At 32.5% G+C, this 15,492-nt stretch overlaps 1 protein-coding gene across 2 annotated transcripts in view; it reads right to left on the bottom strand.

Moving 5' to 3' along the window:
- Window positions 1–1,036: 1,036 nt before the first annotated feature.
- LOC137634676 (homeobox protein MSX-2-like) overlaps window positions 1,037–15,492 on the bottom strand; it is a 49,052-nt gene continuing 34,596 nt past the window's right edge. Inside the window, exons 2-3 of one of the 2 annotated variants that reach the window (XM_068367152.1) lie at window positions 2,629–2,822; window positions 1,037–1,878 (exon numbers count right to left, since the gene is read on the bottom strand). In XM_068367152.1, the coding sequence (XP_068223253.1) occupies window positions 1,630–1,878; window positions 2,629–2,822 (443 nt within the window). In that variant the 3' untranslated portion in view covers window positions 1,037–1,629. The remainder of the gene's footprint in view (window positions 1,879–2,628; window positions 2,823–15,492) is intronic. The other variant, XM_068367153.1, reaches the window with a different exon arrangement.

Here is a 15,492-nt window from a genome sequence, read left to right as displayed (position 1 = left end):
TTCTCCGAAAATGTAGCTCAGTATTGAAGGTCTAGGAAAGAGTCGTGTAATAAGGTTCTCCAGAACTTTATAATCATTCAAATAAATTGAATGAGTAAAAGGTCTACGCTGTTGATCTACATGTTAACTTTAAGGGTTGAAATATTATTCGGTAACTGTTTTTTGCTGAATGACCGCAAATTATTTTTTTTCCCTTTTTTTTTATGTAGAAAACTATTCTTCAAGTGAAAATGCATAGAATTACAGATGGTTATTTTAATACTGCCCCTTAAGAGAACCCCGTACTATTATTTTGACAAAATAGCAGCTTTGAGCTTCCAATATTGATCGCGAAGTATAATATTAATTGTATCAGTGTTTCAGAGAAATAATATCTTTGATCTAAAACTGAAATTTAATTTCGTGTATAGTAAAACATAATAAATGAAAGAACCTCGTTTTTAATTCTCTAACTTTGAGTAAATAGTAAACTTGACCTCATTTTAACAGCTAAATCATACCTGAAAACGAACACTAATATAAGTAACTTATTTTTTTTTTTTTTTTTTTACACATGTTTAAATTCTATCCTTATTTGAGTTATATTTTCTCAAATAATATGGCCAATGGTCAGGGTATCATTGGGGGTTAGTTGAAACTTCACTGTATAAAGTTTAAAAGTAACGTCAAAACCGTTTTTGAGAAATAGGCTATTGCACATATATTTTCGGGGAGGTGGTAGGTTTCTCGTATACCTATAGCAAATATCCCGTGAAGCTAGTCATTGAGAGACCAAATCTAATTTGAAAAAATGACTCTCTTAGAACTAGTGATATCTGTAAGCCAGTTTCATTCACGGTTTTGATGGTGCCTGGATCTTGTAAGGCATGATTCTTCTTGGAAGCAAATGAAATTGCAAATTTAAATATTACGACTAGATCTTATAAATCAAATTTTCAAGAATAATAATGCTGTCTTTTCATCATATAAAACAGCATAAGAATATATAAGTACATTATAGAGACCTACAATACGTTTTCGGTACTGTAAGCCAAGAAATTAGAAAAATAGTCAAATAGTATTGGGAAATATTAATAACTTTATTGACGCATTATGAATAACAAAAAAATAGAGTGCATTTCAAAACAGTCCACAGCAGTTAAGAAGATTATTCAGAATGAACGGCTTATGGAATACAAGTGAAAAATGTTGGAAAGAAATAATTATCTAAAATTCTTTGTGGAAGTAAATTCAACATTACAGCTTTCATAAGCCACAGGACGCTCTGAAGCTTTATAAAACTACAACCAAACTACATCTAGTTTTCAGCAACGTACATGAAGGTTCAAACTAGAAAACCTGCCTATAAATTAGAAGGAAAAGGCTTAAAAAGAAGAACAAACCATATCACATTTACACTGAAATTGGACAAGAAAAGACATAGTTATATGTTTCAAAAAGTATTGCTAATTTTCTATAGATTTGTTTAGGTGTGTCCAATGAAGTAAGAAATCAAATCAAATTGCGTTTCGAAATCTAAGTGAACTTGCGAAATCGTCAGGAGCCTTCATCCTATGCACACCAAAAGGGGCGTGGTGACGTCACACAGTACAGTAGCAGCTCTCTGGGCAAAGGAAAGTGTAATTCCGGCTAGCTTCCGGACGAAGAGGGCGCATAGGTTCCTCCCGTCGGGCGCACTTCTTGGTGGTGGAGGTGAGGAAAGGAGTGAGCTAGAAGGAGATGTGGGATGAATGATGATGGAGGCATAATGTGACTCTGCGAAAGTAGAGGACGGGAGGCAAAACGAAGTCGCTCCAACTCGGCTTCTTTTAGGCGCTTTTCTTTGGCGCGACGGTTTTGGAACCATATCTTCACCTGCAAGGAATGAAAGGAGTCCGGCTGACAACAAAGAAAGTGAGGTTATTCATTGGAACTAAGCACCTGCAATTAATTTTCATATACTTATTATACAAGGATTCTTAACTACAAGTGAAGTTAGTGTGACAGTCATGGTTTTTGTTTGAAGAACACAGAAATTTAGTGGATAATACACACACACATACACACACATACACACACACACACACACACATATATATATATATATATATATATATATATATATATATATATATATGTACACAGACACACACAAACACACACACAAACACACACATATATATATATATATATATATATAAATATATATATATGTATGTGTGTATATATATATATATATATATATGTATGTATGTATGTATATATACATATATATATATATATATATATATATATATATATATATATATATATATATAAGCCCTTTTATGTGTACATAGAAGAATAATCATGAATAATAATTTACCTTCATGCAACATTGCTTTTCATGGTCACCGTTGATAAGTTCCCGTGGCTTTCAAAATTTTTTAACGAAAAATTCTTGGCTATACAATTACTATATACTGGCAAAGCTTTAAAGACTCACTAATGTAATTGAAGTAAAATCATAACAGACAAACATTAACAATAAGGATTTTGTATAAATTTTAGAAGACCCAGTATACCAAGCCACAAAATTTCATAATGTGAGCAGTGCTGTGTCACGAGAGGGGCAAAACAAGATAAACGTGGTTCGTTGGTCATCCTTACCTGTGTCTCTGTCAAGTTGAGAGAAGCTGAAAATTCTGCCCTTTCGGCAATGCTCAGGTACTGCTTCTCACGGAACTTCTTCTCGAGCGACAGGAGCTGTTGCGTTGTGAATGGAGTTCGAGGTTTGCGATTGGGCTTGTGCTTCCGCAGGTTCACCTTCATGGGGCCTGTGAATCTGGGAGGCTCCGGAGATTCTGATAGGAAAAAGAAACAGAATCAAGATGATTGGTAATGGCTTTTTATGGTTACATGGCTTCCTTGCTGGAATAGAGATTACTGCGTTAGCATTTGTTGTTAACCTGTGAAAAGATATAAAATACGTTAGAACTCTGAATCGATTTCTTTATATTTCATTACGAATGGGAAAGTTCAAACCTTCCTTTAAATGTTCTAATATGAGCCTTACAGTGCAAAAAAAAAAAAAAAAAAAAAAAAAAAAAAGATAATCAATTACTAGAAATTCAAAAAGTTATCTGAAATGAGATATCATTGGCAGATTTAAAAGATGGAAATAAAGTCAAATAGTAATTGGTGCTCCTGAAATCCATTTGTTGACTGAAATTGAATAAGTTTTTATTCTTTATATTTACTTTTTTGTTTGACAAAAAAATTACTGTTATACTGTTTGCACTGATGTAGCAATTTATGTCCGAACACCCAAATGCAACTAAAGAAGGAAACATTAACTCTATTAATCACTGAAATATATTAGAAGGACAGGGTTGTTGTGTTTTAATATTTCATTAGCTTATGTAAATCTTGTAATTACGGGCAACTCGACGAGTCGTCCTGACTTCGTTTTCCTATTTTTAGGAATTAATTTTTCTTATTGCATGTAGTTGTAAGTTAACTACCAAGAATTTGTTTTGTAGGACTGGTTATTATTGTTACTGCTTGCCGGTCTTACGGTATGGCATGGTGTCTCTAACATTGAGTAAGTTGACATATTTTTCCTTTTTTTGGATGAAGTGTCTATATTGAGAAGTAAAATTACAGTGTCATTTTATTTACATGCTCTTTGATAGTTGGCGCCTAGAGTGTCAGCCCACCGAAGATTGAACATTCGTCTGAATACAAGTAAGAAAAAAAATATTCAAAGGAATTTCATCAATTGCATACTCATTTGAGCCCTAGATATTTATTCTATTATGTAAAGATGTTAACTTCTTTTTCCAGTTAAGAAGAATCACTATAAATTATTGTGCAATTAGCAGGTCTGCTGCTGAATGAGTCTTTTTGGAACCTTCAGAAATGTTACGTAAGATAAGTCTGAATGTGTGACAAGACATGCAGTAAGTATTTCTTTGCTTCGACATGAATAATAAGTATGATATAAATGATCATTTTTACAGATTAGACCATATTTGTGTAGTAAAAAAGAAGAAAAATGTCAGCAGTGCGCTTATATTTTTGAGAAAGACTAAACTAATTTACCATGATTTTAATGACAGTCCTTTTGCATGGAAATAATTTTTATTGTTACGATGGAGCGTCAGATTTTCATAAATATGAAAATTAGTTCTTGATGTTTCCCACATATAAATTTTTCAGTCTTGTAAACCCTGATTTTCGTAAGTAAACCACTTTTTGTTAGAGTAATTACTAAGTAATAACCAGCCCTGATCTTCGCAATTTTATCTAACATCGGATTTTATATGGTGGGAGAGATTAAATAATGGGATCGTTACCTCCCTCTGAGGTCAACGATACTTGATAAACCCCAAGATCGAACTCATGTCCATCTCTCTCACGGTCATTTTAATGCTAATCTTATTGACAATTCTATTTGGGTGAGTCATCAATCCTTTCTATACTTTGCTTCGGTTAATCAACATATTCGAGAGGATTCAGATAATTTTTTTTTATTTCTATTAAGTAATTTATTTCATATTCCGGATCGAATGAGTAACATAAGGGATTTTCTCCGTTTTAAAGTCAATGTAATGAAAACATAGAAATATGTATCCTTTTTCTCAAGTATATTCCCTAGATATCAAATACTCAAATAGGTTCAGAACAGAGTTCACAAAAGCAGTTTGCGTGTCTATCTGATGAGGGAGAAAAAGAGAAATTTGGAAATATTATTCAATAAGTTCACGAATCATTGAAAGCTTTGCAAAAATAGAATACCATTTTAATATTACTTTGTGATTCAGTGAAAACAACATATTTTTTCTTATTTTTGTATTCCCTAGGAATATTTTGTCTTTTATGCATTCAGCATTTTTTTTCCTGTCAGCAATTCATTCCAGAAATTTCTCGCTGTTGCGCTGCACAAGTTTTAGGTTTACTTTTATTTTTTTGAAGTTGACGAATTCGGATTATTTTACTAATATTTATGGTTAGTTTTCTCTTAATCCTTTTTCGTTATTAGGAGCGCTTAACTTTTGTAACTTTAGTTAAGCTGAGCATATCTACGTTTTTTCCCTTTATCCCTACTGATCGAATTTGGAATTTTATGATGTTGAAAGGGATGTTTAGTCTGTATAAATTTCAAAGACGCTATTACTATAGCTGAATTAGTTAAAGTCAAAATCACTGCTATTGACCTTACGACTCATTTACTACATATTATGCTTGTTTAACTTTTCTGTTGAAGTGCGTTTTATGTTATTTTGGAAGACTTCGAAGTGGTCCTAACCCCCCCCCCCTCTCTCTCTCTCTCTCTCTCCTCTTGCATCTTAATCTTGGTAAACGAAATACATTGGGGGTTAAATTTTACGCAGTATGTTTCAAGTCCTGTCGCGGAAATTATGAATTCTTCCGTTGCGTTACAAGACAGTTGAAGCTTCCTTTCTACATGAAACATCAACATTCGGCATAAATATTCTTTTTGTCTCCATTAAATTTCTTCGTTTGTGATTCTTAGATGGCTGTATTTGAAGGAAGCACCGGAAAATAGAATTTTTATCTAGTTTTCGTCAAAGAAGGAAATCTTTTTGGAACATTCCTTATTTTTACATTGCTGTATTAGATAAAAAAACTGGATCTTTCTAGATAAGATTATTATTATTATTATTATTATTATTATTATTATTATTATTATTATTATTATTATTATTTCCTTTCAAAATCTTTGTTAGGTTTTGTTAGATGACGAAGAATATATTTTGTCCACTGTAATTTAGTCATCAGTAATGAATATCATCTTTTGAAACACAACACTGAAACAAATATGAAGATGGAATTATTCAAGATTGTGTAAATATTTTGACAGCCATATTAGACGTATAGTACTTACATTTGTTTGAATCTGATATTCACAAATTTGTTGTGGGTTACTTGAGTATCGTTTGATTAAACGTAACAAGAAAGAATGAAATGGAAAGGAGAAGAAAACATATTGGAATTTTCTTTTTATAAACCCTCCACATATTTTCATAAAAAAAAGAAATGTTGAATAAATATTACATCACGCCCATTTTGTTATTCATTTCCGATTGAAATGGCACCTATCCCTCTCCTACTGTAACATGAAAAATTATATAAAAAAAAAAAAAAATTAAGAATCTCAATTGAATTAGGAATTCGTGGGCTGTGTTGACATTTAGATTAAAATTATCCAGATCAAATTAATTCTACTTTTAACAGAAAAGAATAATTTTGCTTTCTTACAGAAAATGCCATGGTGATAGATAACATAATTATGGAATAATGGAGGATTTTCGTTGACATAGTAAGTGATATTTAACTTTTATCAAATCTCACTTGGTTCCTTATCAATAAAAAATAAAACTGCTTGATGTACAGTCGGCGACAAAACTGATGCCACAAATTTCAGAGGATTTCTTTCGAAATTCACTAACTGGCAACTACAACACTTATCACAAAAATTTATTTTTTTCTACATTGAAAGCTAATAAAGCTAACTTATGATGCACATATTTATCAGAATCATAAAAAGAATTATGGTAATAGTAATTATTTCAAAATAAAGTAATAGACTTCAACCTTTAGAGACGAAACAATATGAAATTTGCGTTCAACACAGGGTTACCAACATTATGTATGTAAATTTCGAGCAATGTGGAAACAAATATTTTAAAGTCATAGTGTTCTATTGATTATATTAGTAATGACGCATAAAACCATGCAAGTATCAATATGATATAAAGGGAAAATCTCTGTAATCTTGAACATAGCCAACCAGGAATGCACCTAGATTCAACATAGTATTTGGGTGTGGTTGGTAGTTCTGTACTTCGATCCATAACAGCCTTGCTCCAGGATTGGTTTAAAAGGCATCCTGAAATCCTCCGGAGCGACTGGCTCGCCAATTCCATCGAGAGACTTTGGTCCATAATGACTACAAAATGGGAAGGCACTGCTCTTGAAATTTGATATATATATATATATATATATATCTATATATATATGTGTATATATATATATACATATATATATAGATATATATATACACATATATATATATATATATATATATTTATATATATATATATATATATATGCATATATATACACACATATATATATATATATATATATGTATATATATATCTACATATAAATATATATATATATATATATATACATATATATATATATATATATGTATATATAATTTTGTGTATGTATGTATGTATGTATGTATAGATTTTATGATGAAATATATATATTTTTATATAACTTACTGTACAATCATGATTGTTTTTTGTAAGTTGCATGTAAAAGCAATTTACTTGGCAATTCTCTCTCGTGGTAGACTTAGAGGAGATTGCCAAGTTATGTTAATTATCTTTAGTGCTGGTATTTCCAACAGAAAATAATTACTCGTATGGTATACTGATAAGTGAGATTAGGATTTAACGACGATAGTTTTTAACACATGCTTACTAAAGAAGTTGGAAGATTGTGGTAAACCAAGCACGTGTTCATAAAGCTCACGATGATAAAACCTAATTTATGGAAAATCCTGTTCACAACCATTTAGATATTCAAACAACTCGTATTTTAAAATAACAAGCTGGGAAATATATTTCCTTGATTGTTGAAATAGGCCTAACCCTGTAGCTAATGATAAACGCGCATATAACAACGATTTAGTTTTATTTACGCCAATTTGAATGTTATTTATATTTCAATATTCAGATGCTAAATTTCTTAGTATTTTATCAAAAGAAACCTAGATAACTTTCGATGCAACGCTATAAAAGTAGAAAGTTAATTTACAAATCGCATTAGGCCAATGCCTATGCGTCGTTGCTGCTGCTATTCAATGTTCAACGCTTGTTGACACACGTAGAGGCGCAGATGCTTTTACGGGAAAATTATTTTTGTTTGATAAACCGGTATTTAATTAACATTAACCATTCGCTGAAGAAATGCCTTCTGTGACTCTAGAATTAATCACTGATACTTATCAGATAAAGAGAATGACAATAATTATAACAAAATATACAAACTGGCAACTCCACGAGAGTTTCTATTTGTAGCATTAGTTTTTGCGCCTACTGTACTGCAAAAAAAATGCGCTGATTAGTTATGAGGAAAAATGTTTAGTTCCATTTGGTATAATAAAAAATCTGAAGTGATTTAATTTGGTGTATTCGAACGAGTGCAGTTAGAATGAAAACGAAATGCACCTCGAAAATTTTCTTTTCTTAAGAAGCGTATCTAATATTTCTATATATGTCATTTTTCAGTTACTTGGTGTGGTAAGAATCACCTTCTTCGGGGATGGGATCTTTATTCAGATTGACTAAGATTGTAAGACGCTAGAGAGAGAGAGAGAGAGAGAGAGAGAGAGAGAGAGAGAGAGAGAGAGAATAATGAATTGTTTTCATACCTTTGAGTGGAAATTTGCCAGCTATTGAATTTCATACTACAGTACTACGTATTGCATACGAAAGTATGGGCTTAATGTTCCCATTGATGAGTGATTGCAGTTTCATATAAATTTCTCTCCTATTATCTTGAATCTGTGATTCATTGATGAACAGGTAAATGAGCACGGCGAAGAGGGTTCTTTGCGTACTCTCCTAGCTCCTGACTGAACCCGGGAACACCCGGGAACTCTCGTTTGTGAGGCAAGGGATCTATTTTACTCAATGCAGTGAAAAAGGGCCGATAGGGGAATGCACCTACTTTTTATATGGATTCCCCTTTTATGCCATATCTCCACAGATAACCGGCTCTTCTTCTTTCTCGAACCTGCTCCACCTCCTTACCCTTTGTCTCTGTCTTTCTTTCTCTTCTTTCTCTCTTTTTTATATACCAATTGGTGTATCTCCAAAATTGTATTAAAAATTATTCTGACTTTTGTTTTACACCACAAAGGAGGTAACATTCAAGATGAGTTTTCTACAAAGAGGTTTCCCCCATTCCTAAACGTGTCATATGAGAAAGCGCCATCCGATGCTCATATGCCAGAAGTTTGCTGCTGCACACTGTGACATGCACACACACTCTCACTAAGGACCATTCCCGTGCTTCAAGCTCATCATATGGCTATCTTTATAGCCAGGCTAAGGCAGTCATCTACAACCTGAACATGTAGGCTACTTATTGGAAGTAAAAGCAAATTTATATATGTGTATATATATATATATATATATATATATAAATATATATATATATATATATATATATATATATATATATATATATATATATATATATATATATATATATATACAGAGAGAGAGAGAGAGAGAGAGAGAGAGAGAGAGAGAGAGAGAGAGAGAGAGACAGCAGCTGGTGATCTATGGAGACATGGCATCAGTGCGGGATTCAGTTTCAAATCAGGTCTCCTCCCTTATCGGCCCTTTCTCGTAATGCTGTGTATAGTAGAGCAGCAGAGTAGAGTATCAAGATACTAATGAGCACATCATCAGGTATATACATGAAGATAATATCTGGAAATAGCACCAAGTTAAAATCAACATCGAATACCAAATTCAAATATTGGGTTGCTCTTGAACCGTATAAAAGACGGCCTCAAGTTAACCCATTTACATTATAATATCTAACAAAAACAATTTCTGTCAACTGAATAAGATTTAATGTTGAATAAATATGCACAAGTACTATTATATAAGTGATAATCCATAAGTAACCAAATAGATTATCACTTACCTCAACACAAATGAGGCATTCATATAAATCGTTAAGATGATGTGCCAACTGGCATAATGCTATCAAGATTTACACAAAGATTCTGCTAAGGTTTTTTTTTTTTTTATTAATAGTAAGACTCTGCACTATGCTGCACACGTTAACAGTATTTCATTTAATTTCAAAGATTTAATTAAGGTAGTATGGTAAGAGAGTTCAAACTCTAGAGTGTCAGATGTGGCAGACACCTGTCCTTGTCCAGATTTTGTAACCATCTAGAGCAAAAAAGTTCAATGAACACTCACAACCGGTCTTGCCCCTACATGTCAAGTCTCAATTTACGAAAGTACACGCGGGAAAATTGTATGGGATAGATACTACAGCATATGTCTGAAATTATCAACCAGGAAAAAACAAGAGGAAAGTAATTTGAAGGATGATACCAGTGATTTCTCTGCCAAGAAATAGGTCTTAATTCTTGACAACATGACAACAAAACAGATCTGTTTGAATACCCGTCAAGTGAGACAGTGAAACTAGGGGGAGATAATATAGTAGTTATTTGCACAATGTGAGAAAGCATCATATCTTGTAGCTACCTACACTTCATAAGTCATTTATCACCTCGTAGACAAGAAGATGACTTCAAAAGAACAATTGTTCACCTCCGGGATGCATTGTTACAAAGTCATACCAAGGTGTCAGTAGGAACAGTAGCTAGTTCCAGTGTGAAGGATTTGGATGATTTATGGATTATATTTGGCACAGGGAAACACCTCAGATACTTGCCAGCTCACGAATGTAAAGGTTCTTAGAACAGCAAAAGGTTCTGTAATTACAGCATTCCATGCCTATACAGGATGTGATATTATATCTTTCGTTCATGGCAAAGGAAAGAAAACTGCATGTGATATCTGGTTAACCTATAAATCTGTGACTCTAGAATTCCAGAAAATCATGACACTTGACAAAAGATAAAAGTAATGTGATTCTCTTTAACAAATGTTTCTCAGAACTAAAGTCCTTTATCATTCTTCTGTACGATCACATCTGCACCTGTGAAAAGTACTCTTTTATAATTATGGTTCTGATCAGTAATTATCTTCATCTTAGAAAATAATTGAATAAAAGAACAATCCGCTATATTTAGTATGAACAACGAAATACAAATTTTTAAAATGAATACAGAAAGTAAAAATCTATCGAAAAGATTCCTCTAACATCAGCTGCTGTAACCCCACATATCTATCAGGATGATTATGTCTTGGCACAGTCTGCAGTTCTCATACCAGATGCACCTGACCAAGTAGAAGAGGAATTGTCACTAGAAAAAGATGGTTATCACCTATTTTGTGCTAAGCGAGATGAGGCAGAAAACTATTGTTGTGGACTCATTCTTTGTAGGTGAAAGAATATTTGAATTGGGAGGAGCAAGTGTGTGAAAGCCTATCTTCACTGTACATCGCTGTGCTGTTGTAATGGAATCTGTATGAGAAATTTTTATTACCCAAGAAATTAAGGGGTGATATTGACAAAAGCACAAATAATATATTTTGATAACATTGTATTGTTGTGTATCTGTTAGTACACATAATAATAGATTTTATTGCTAGATGAAGCTGACGATTTAGTTTGAGTTATTGTGCGTTATCGTAACTGTTATCATTCACTATTAAAGTATTGAGAGCTTATTTGTGGTCATCCATACATGTTTCAGAATATCTTGGTATAACGCTGTTTCTGCTTAGATTCAAGCATATCACCTATTTGTAGAATTGTCTTATAGTATTTAATAAACATAAATCAAAAACATATTTGCTTTCATCTATTAAATAGAACAATCATTGTGGATATTGAAATGATTATGTGAAGTTTCTGTTCTGGAGTAAAATATAATTAGAATAAAGACAACTCTTCATTTGAAATATTATCATGTAAAAAACAGGCTATAGAATAAGTACATTTTAATTCATCATCATATATAGAATATAAAGATTATCAATAGAAAATCTCAGATTTTTTCTAAATTAGATTTATTAACTTTGACTATTCCCTATCCTTTTTTTAAGAGTAGATGCTCTTGGCACTATATCGGGTATTAACCTTCTAAGGAATCCCTAAAATGGGATAAGCTATATATTGGTATCCAGAAATGCACGATTCACATTAAAAGTCACTCTATTCTACACCACTATACTATTACAGAGAGAGAGAGAGAGAGAGAGAGAGAGAGAGAGAGAGAGAGAGAGAGAGAGAGAGGTGGGGGGGGAAGAGGATAGTGGCAGGGGTTAAACAAGAAACAAAAAGCTAACAAACGTAACCAGTCATTAATGGTTGAACGTTCGAAATCGTTTGCTGCATTGAAGAAGGAATAAAATTACAACGAATGAAACAAAATTAATTTTGATGTTCAGTGAATCAAGTTCCACACAATGTTAGGTCGCATTGTGTTGGAATAGTTTCGGTTTTAATCAATACAATACAATCAAATTCCTATTCATAACCGTTTAATATCATTGCATATAGTCCTTTTCAATCATATCATCATTTATAATGAAAGTTATTTTTCTATTTGTATAAACCGTTGATATGATTTGGCATTGTTATACGCACTTCATTTTACTTTTATTGTAATGTTTTATTTTTTGCACAAGCATTTTTCATTTTATGTGATAGAATTGTCATTTCATTCTCGAGAATAATCATTCAGTTGTTTTCAGTAAATTTCAATATCAAAACTAAAGTTATTAAGGTTCATGTATCTACAAATAATTGTCCCCTTATAGATTTTATTGGTTCTACTGTTTCCATAATCATTCCTATGACTGCTCTTGTTCTTAGAAATTTGATATGAAATAGCTTATATAACTTTGAGCCCAAGATCTTGAGGTTACAAATGTACGATCAGGAAAGGACAACGTAAGGGCCACTGTAAGTCTGCAACCTCTTCTCTAAGCGAGCGGGAGTGAATATTCTAACTTCTCCGGTAAGTCACAGATCGAATGAATTTATTGTCATTTTATTAAGATAAAAAATATAGTTTTTTCTTAAATATATGCATATTGATTACCGAAGGAAGGCCAGCCTAAATGCATTGCCATTTGGTTTCCTCCAGTACGATTTCCTTCAGTTTCTGCATACCAAAATCAAACTCTTTGAAATGCCTGATGCTGTCAATTTATCCTTCATATTACAAACACGGGCACATTCCTCTCTCTATCAGTCAGTTTCCCCACTATTAATTTTTAGTATTTTCCGAACACTCCCTCTTCTTCTAAGCATATCATCATCATCGTCATCTTCATCATCTCCAACGCCTATTGACGCAAAGGGGCTCGGTTAGATTTTGCCAGTTGTCTCTATCTTGAGCTTTGAATTCAATACTTCTCCATGCATCATCGCCTTCTTCGCGCTTCATAGTCCTCGGCCACTTAGGCCTGGGACTTCCAACTCCTCTAGTGCCTTGTGGAGACCAGCTGAACGTTTGGTGAGTGCAATGAGCATGCCCAAACCATCTCCATCTACCCCTCAACATGATCTCATCCACATATGGTACTCGAGTAACTTTTCCTATAGTTTAATTTCTAATCCTGTCCTGCCATTTAATTCCCAATATCCTTCTGATGGCTATGTTCTTAAATCTACTCAATCTATTGGAGATTGTCTCATTTTCACACCATGAATCATGTCCATATAGTAACACCAATCTCACTAAAATAATATATAATCTGATTTTTACATGTAATTTCAGGCGATTTTAAATTAAACCTATCATATAATAAAATTGCTTATAAGAGTAATAACATTCTTCACTTTTATTATATCTACTCCAAATCGATAAATGTGTAAATCGTCAAGTAGTATAATCAGCTTTGCCGGCAATCTAGTCTCTTTACATACATTAAGAATTCTGATCATCAAATAATCCCCTTTCTTTCTCTCTCTTTCACACGCTATTGCTCTTACTCCTCCAGTAAATTATTTCATTTGACCACCTGGTTAATCATAGTGTACAGCAGATCTTGTAACGTCTCAGCAATTTGAATATTATTAATCAAGATTTAATGAGATCTAAAATATACGAATGACTTAAATAGAGTATATATAAACTTACAATAACTGAAGTATACTTTGAGAAAACTGGTCACTTACTAACAATAAAGACTGGATTCGTTGCTATATACTCATAAAAAGGCAGAAAATTATCTTCATGGAATTACAGTAATAATGAATCCGGAAAACATATGATATGCAAATTGCAGATTACATTTCCCGTCACTTTATGTACATCTCCAAGAATTAAATTTTTTTTCTTTTGCCATTTTATGCACGGTTAATGTTGCATACTTGTGTCTGATATCATTCCTACAACTAGGTAAATTTTTAATAGGTTTGTTCATCGGAGATGCCATACTTTTTCTGTCCGACCTACCTGTTTATATCAAGTAGAATTTTACTTTCTGTTATGCAATAATGGGCCTATTCATTAGCATAGTACAGTATATAAGTTTAGATTTCGATAATTACAGACCAAGCGTAAGTTTGTCATCTAGATTTAGTGGAAAAGTAACCTTAGGCCCTTCATATTGCTGTAAGTATCGCCATGGTAATTCATTTCTAACCCAGTCGGTGCTTTCTTTTTAATTACTTTCTTTATGAAGACCTCATAGAACAAAATTTAATATGATTTTATTTCCTTGAGTGAAATTTTTATTTTCATATTTGAATTAAAAAAGGAGAGAGGCTTAGGTGTATCTTGCCGTTTCCAATATTAAGAAGAGATCATTGACGCATTATTTGTAATAGTGATCTAACCATTTTTCCTCTTAATAGCAAAGAAAATGAATACTCATTAGGATTAACAACTAAGACCCTTTAGTATCCGTGAGTCTTTTAGGAATCATAAATATACCAACATAAAACCCCAAGTATTTCTATATATTTTATATACAATGAAGATAAAGAATAGGGAACGTTATTAAACATAGAGAATTATTCTATTCTCTTTTATTATAAGACTCGTGTATTAATTTTAGTGTCCTTCAGCAATGAGCATGATTAAAAGTATTTAATGCTTGATTTTAAATCATACTCCAATGAAGATAACATCAAGGAACAAAAGAAAAGTTCAAGGATGAACAGTCGAGGAAAATGAAAAATGTCTAGCTTTCATGTGATGACAGTACGAATTTATTTAAGGTTTTACCATGAACCTGTTTCCAATTAGAGGGAGAGAGAGAGAGAGCTCCTATCTCTCTGGTAGTTGAGAATTGGCGTATGTTTATTGACATTCATACTCAAATGATTTCTCAGTTCAAATATTACTACTATATTCTTTTTATATTCTTCTTAGTTCATTCCGTTTCATGCAATATTTACTCCACTTTCAAAAGGTGACATCTATATAATGTATGGATTATTTCTTCATGAAACTAGGTTTGAAATTATGCATGCAGGATTCTGCTGTAGTGAGATGATAACTCTAAACACAAGCACATAATATGAAAAGATTACTGAAATGATTCATTTCCCTGTTCGGCTACTTTTCATATAGCTATTCATAGCTAAGAAAAAAGCATTGTTTAATTCACTACTATGAGATTCAGGGCCTCTGTAACACGGTTTTTTGGACTTTGCTCCTTATCAATGCATCGGATGTAGCTGAAAGTTGACATATGTATATTTTATAACCACACACAAATTTTGTCAGCATTATCAATAACCTAAACCCGATAGTTTTAATTTTTATAGAGTAAAAATGATCTAGCCAACGCCATGGCCAGTGATAAC

The sequence above is a fragment of the Palaemon carinicauda genome, chromosome 45 (assembly GCF_036898095.1).
Source record: "Palaemon carinicauda isolate YSFRI2023 chromosome 45, ASM3689809v2, whole genome shotgun sequence".
Taxonomy (NCBI): Eukaryota; Metazoa; Arthropoda; class Malacostraca; order Decapoda; family Palaemonidae; genus Palaemon; species Palaemon carinicauda.
Note: the sequence above shows the minus strand (reverse complement) of the source record. Positions and strands in the feature narration are given on the sequence as shown.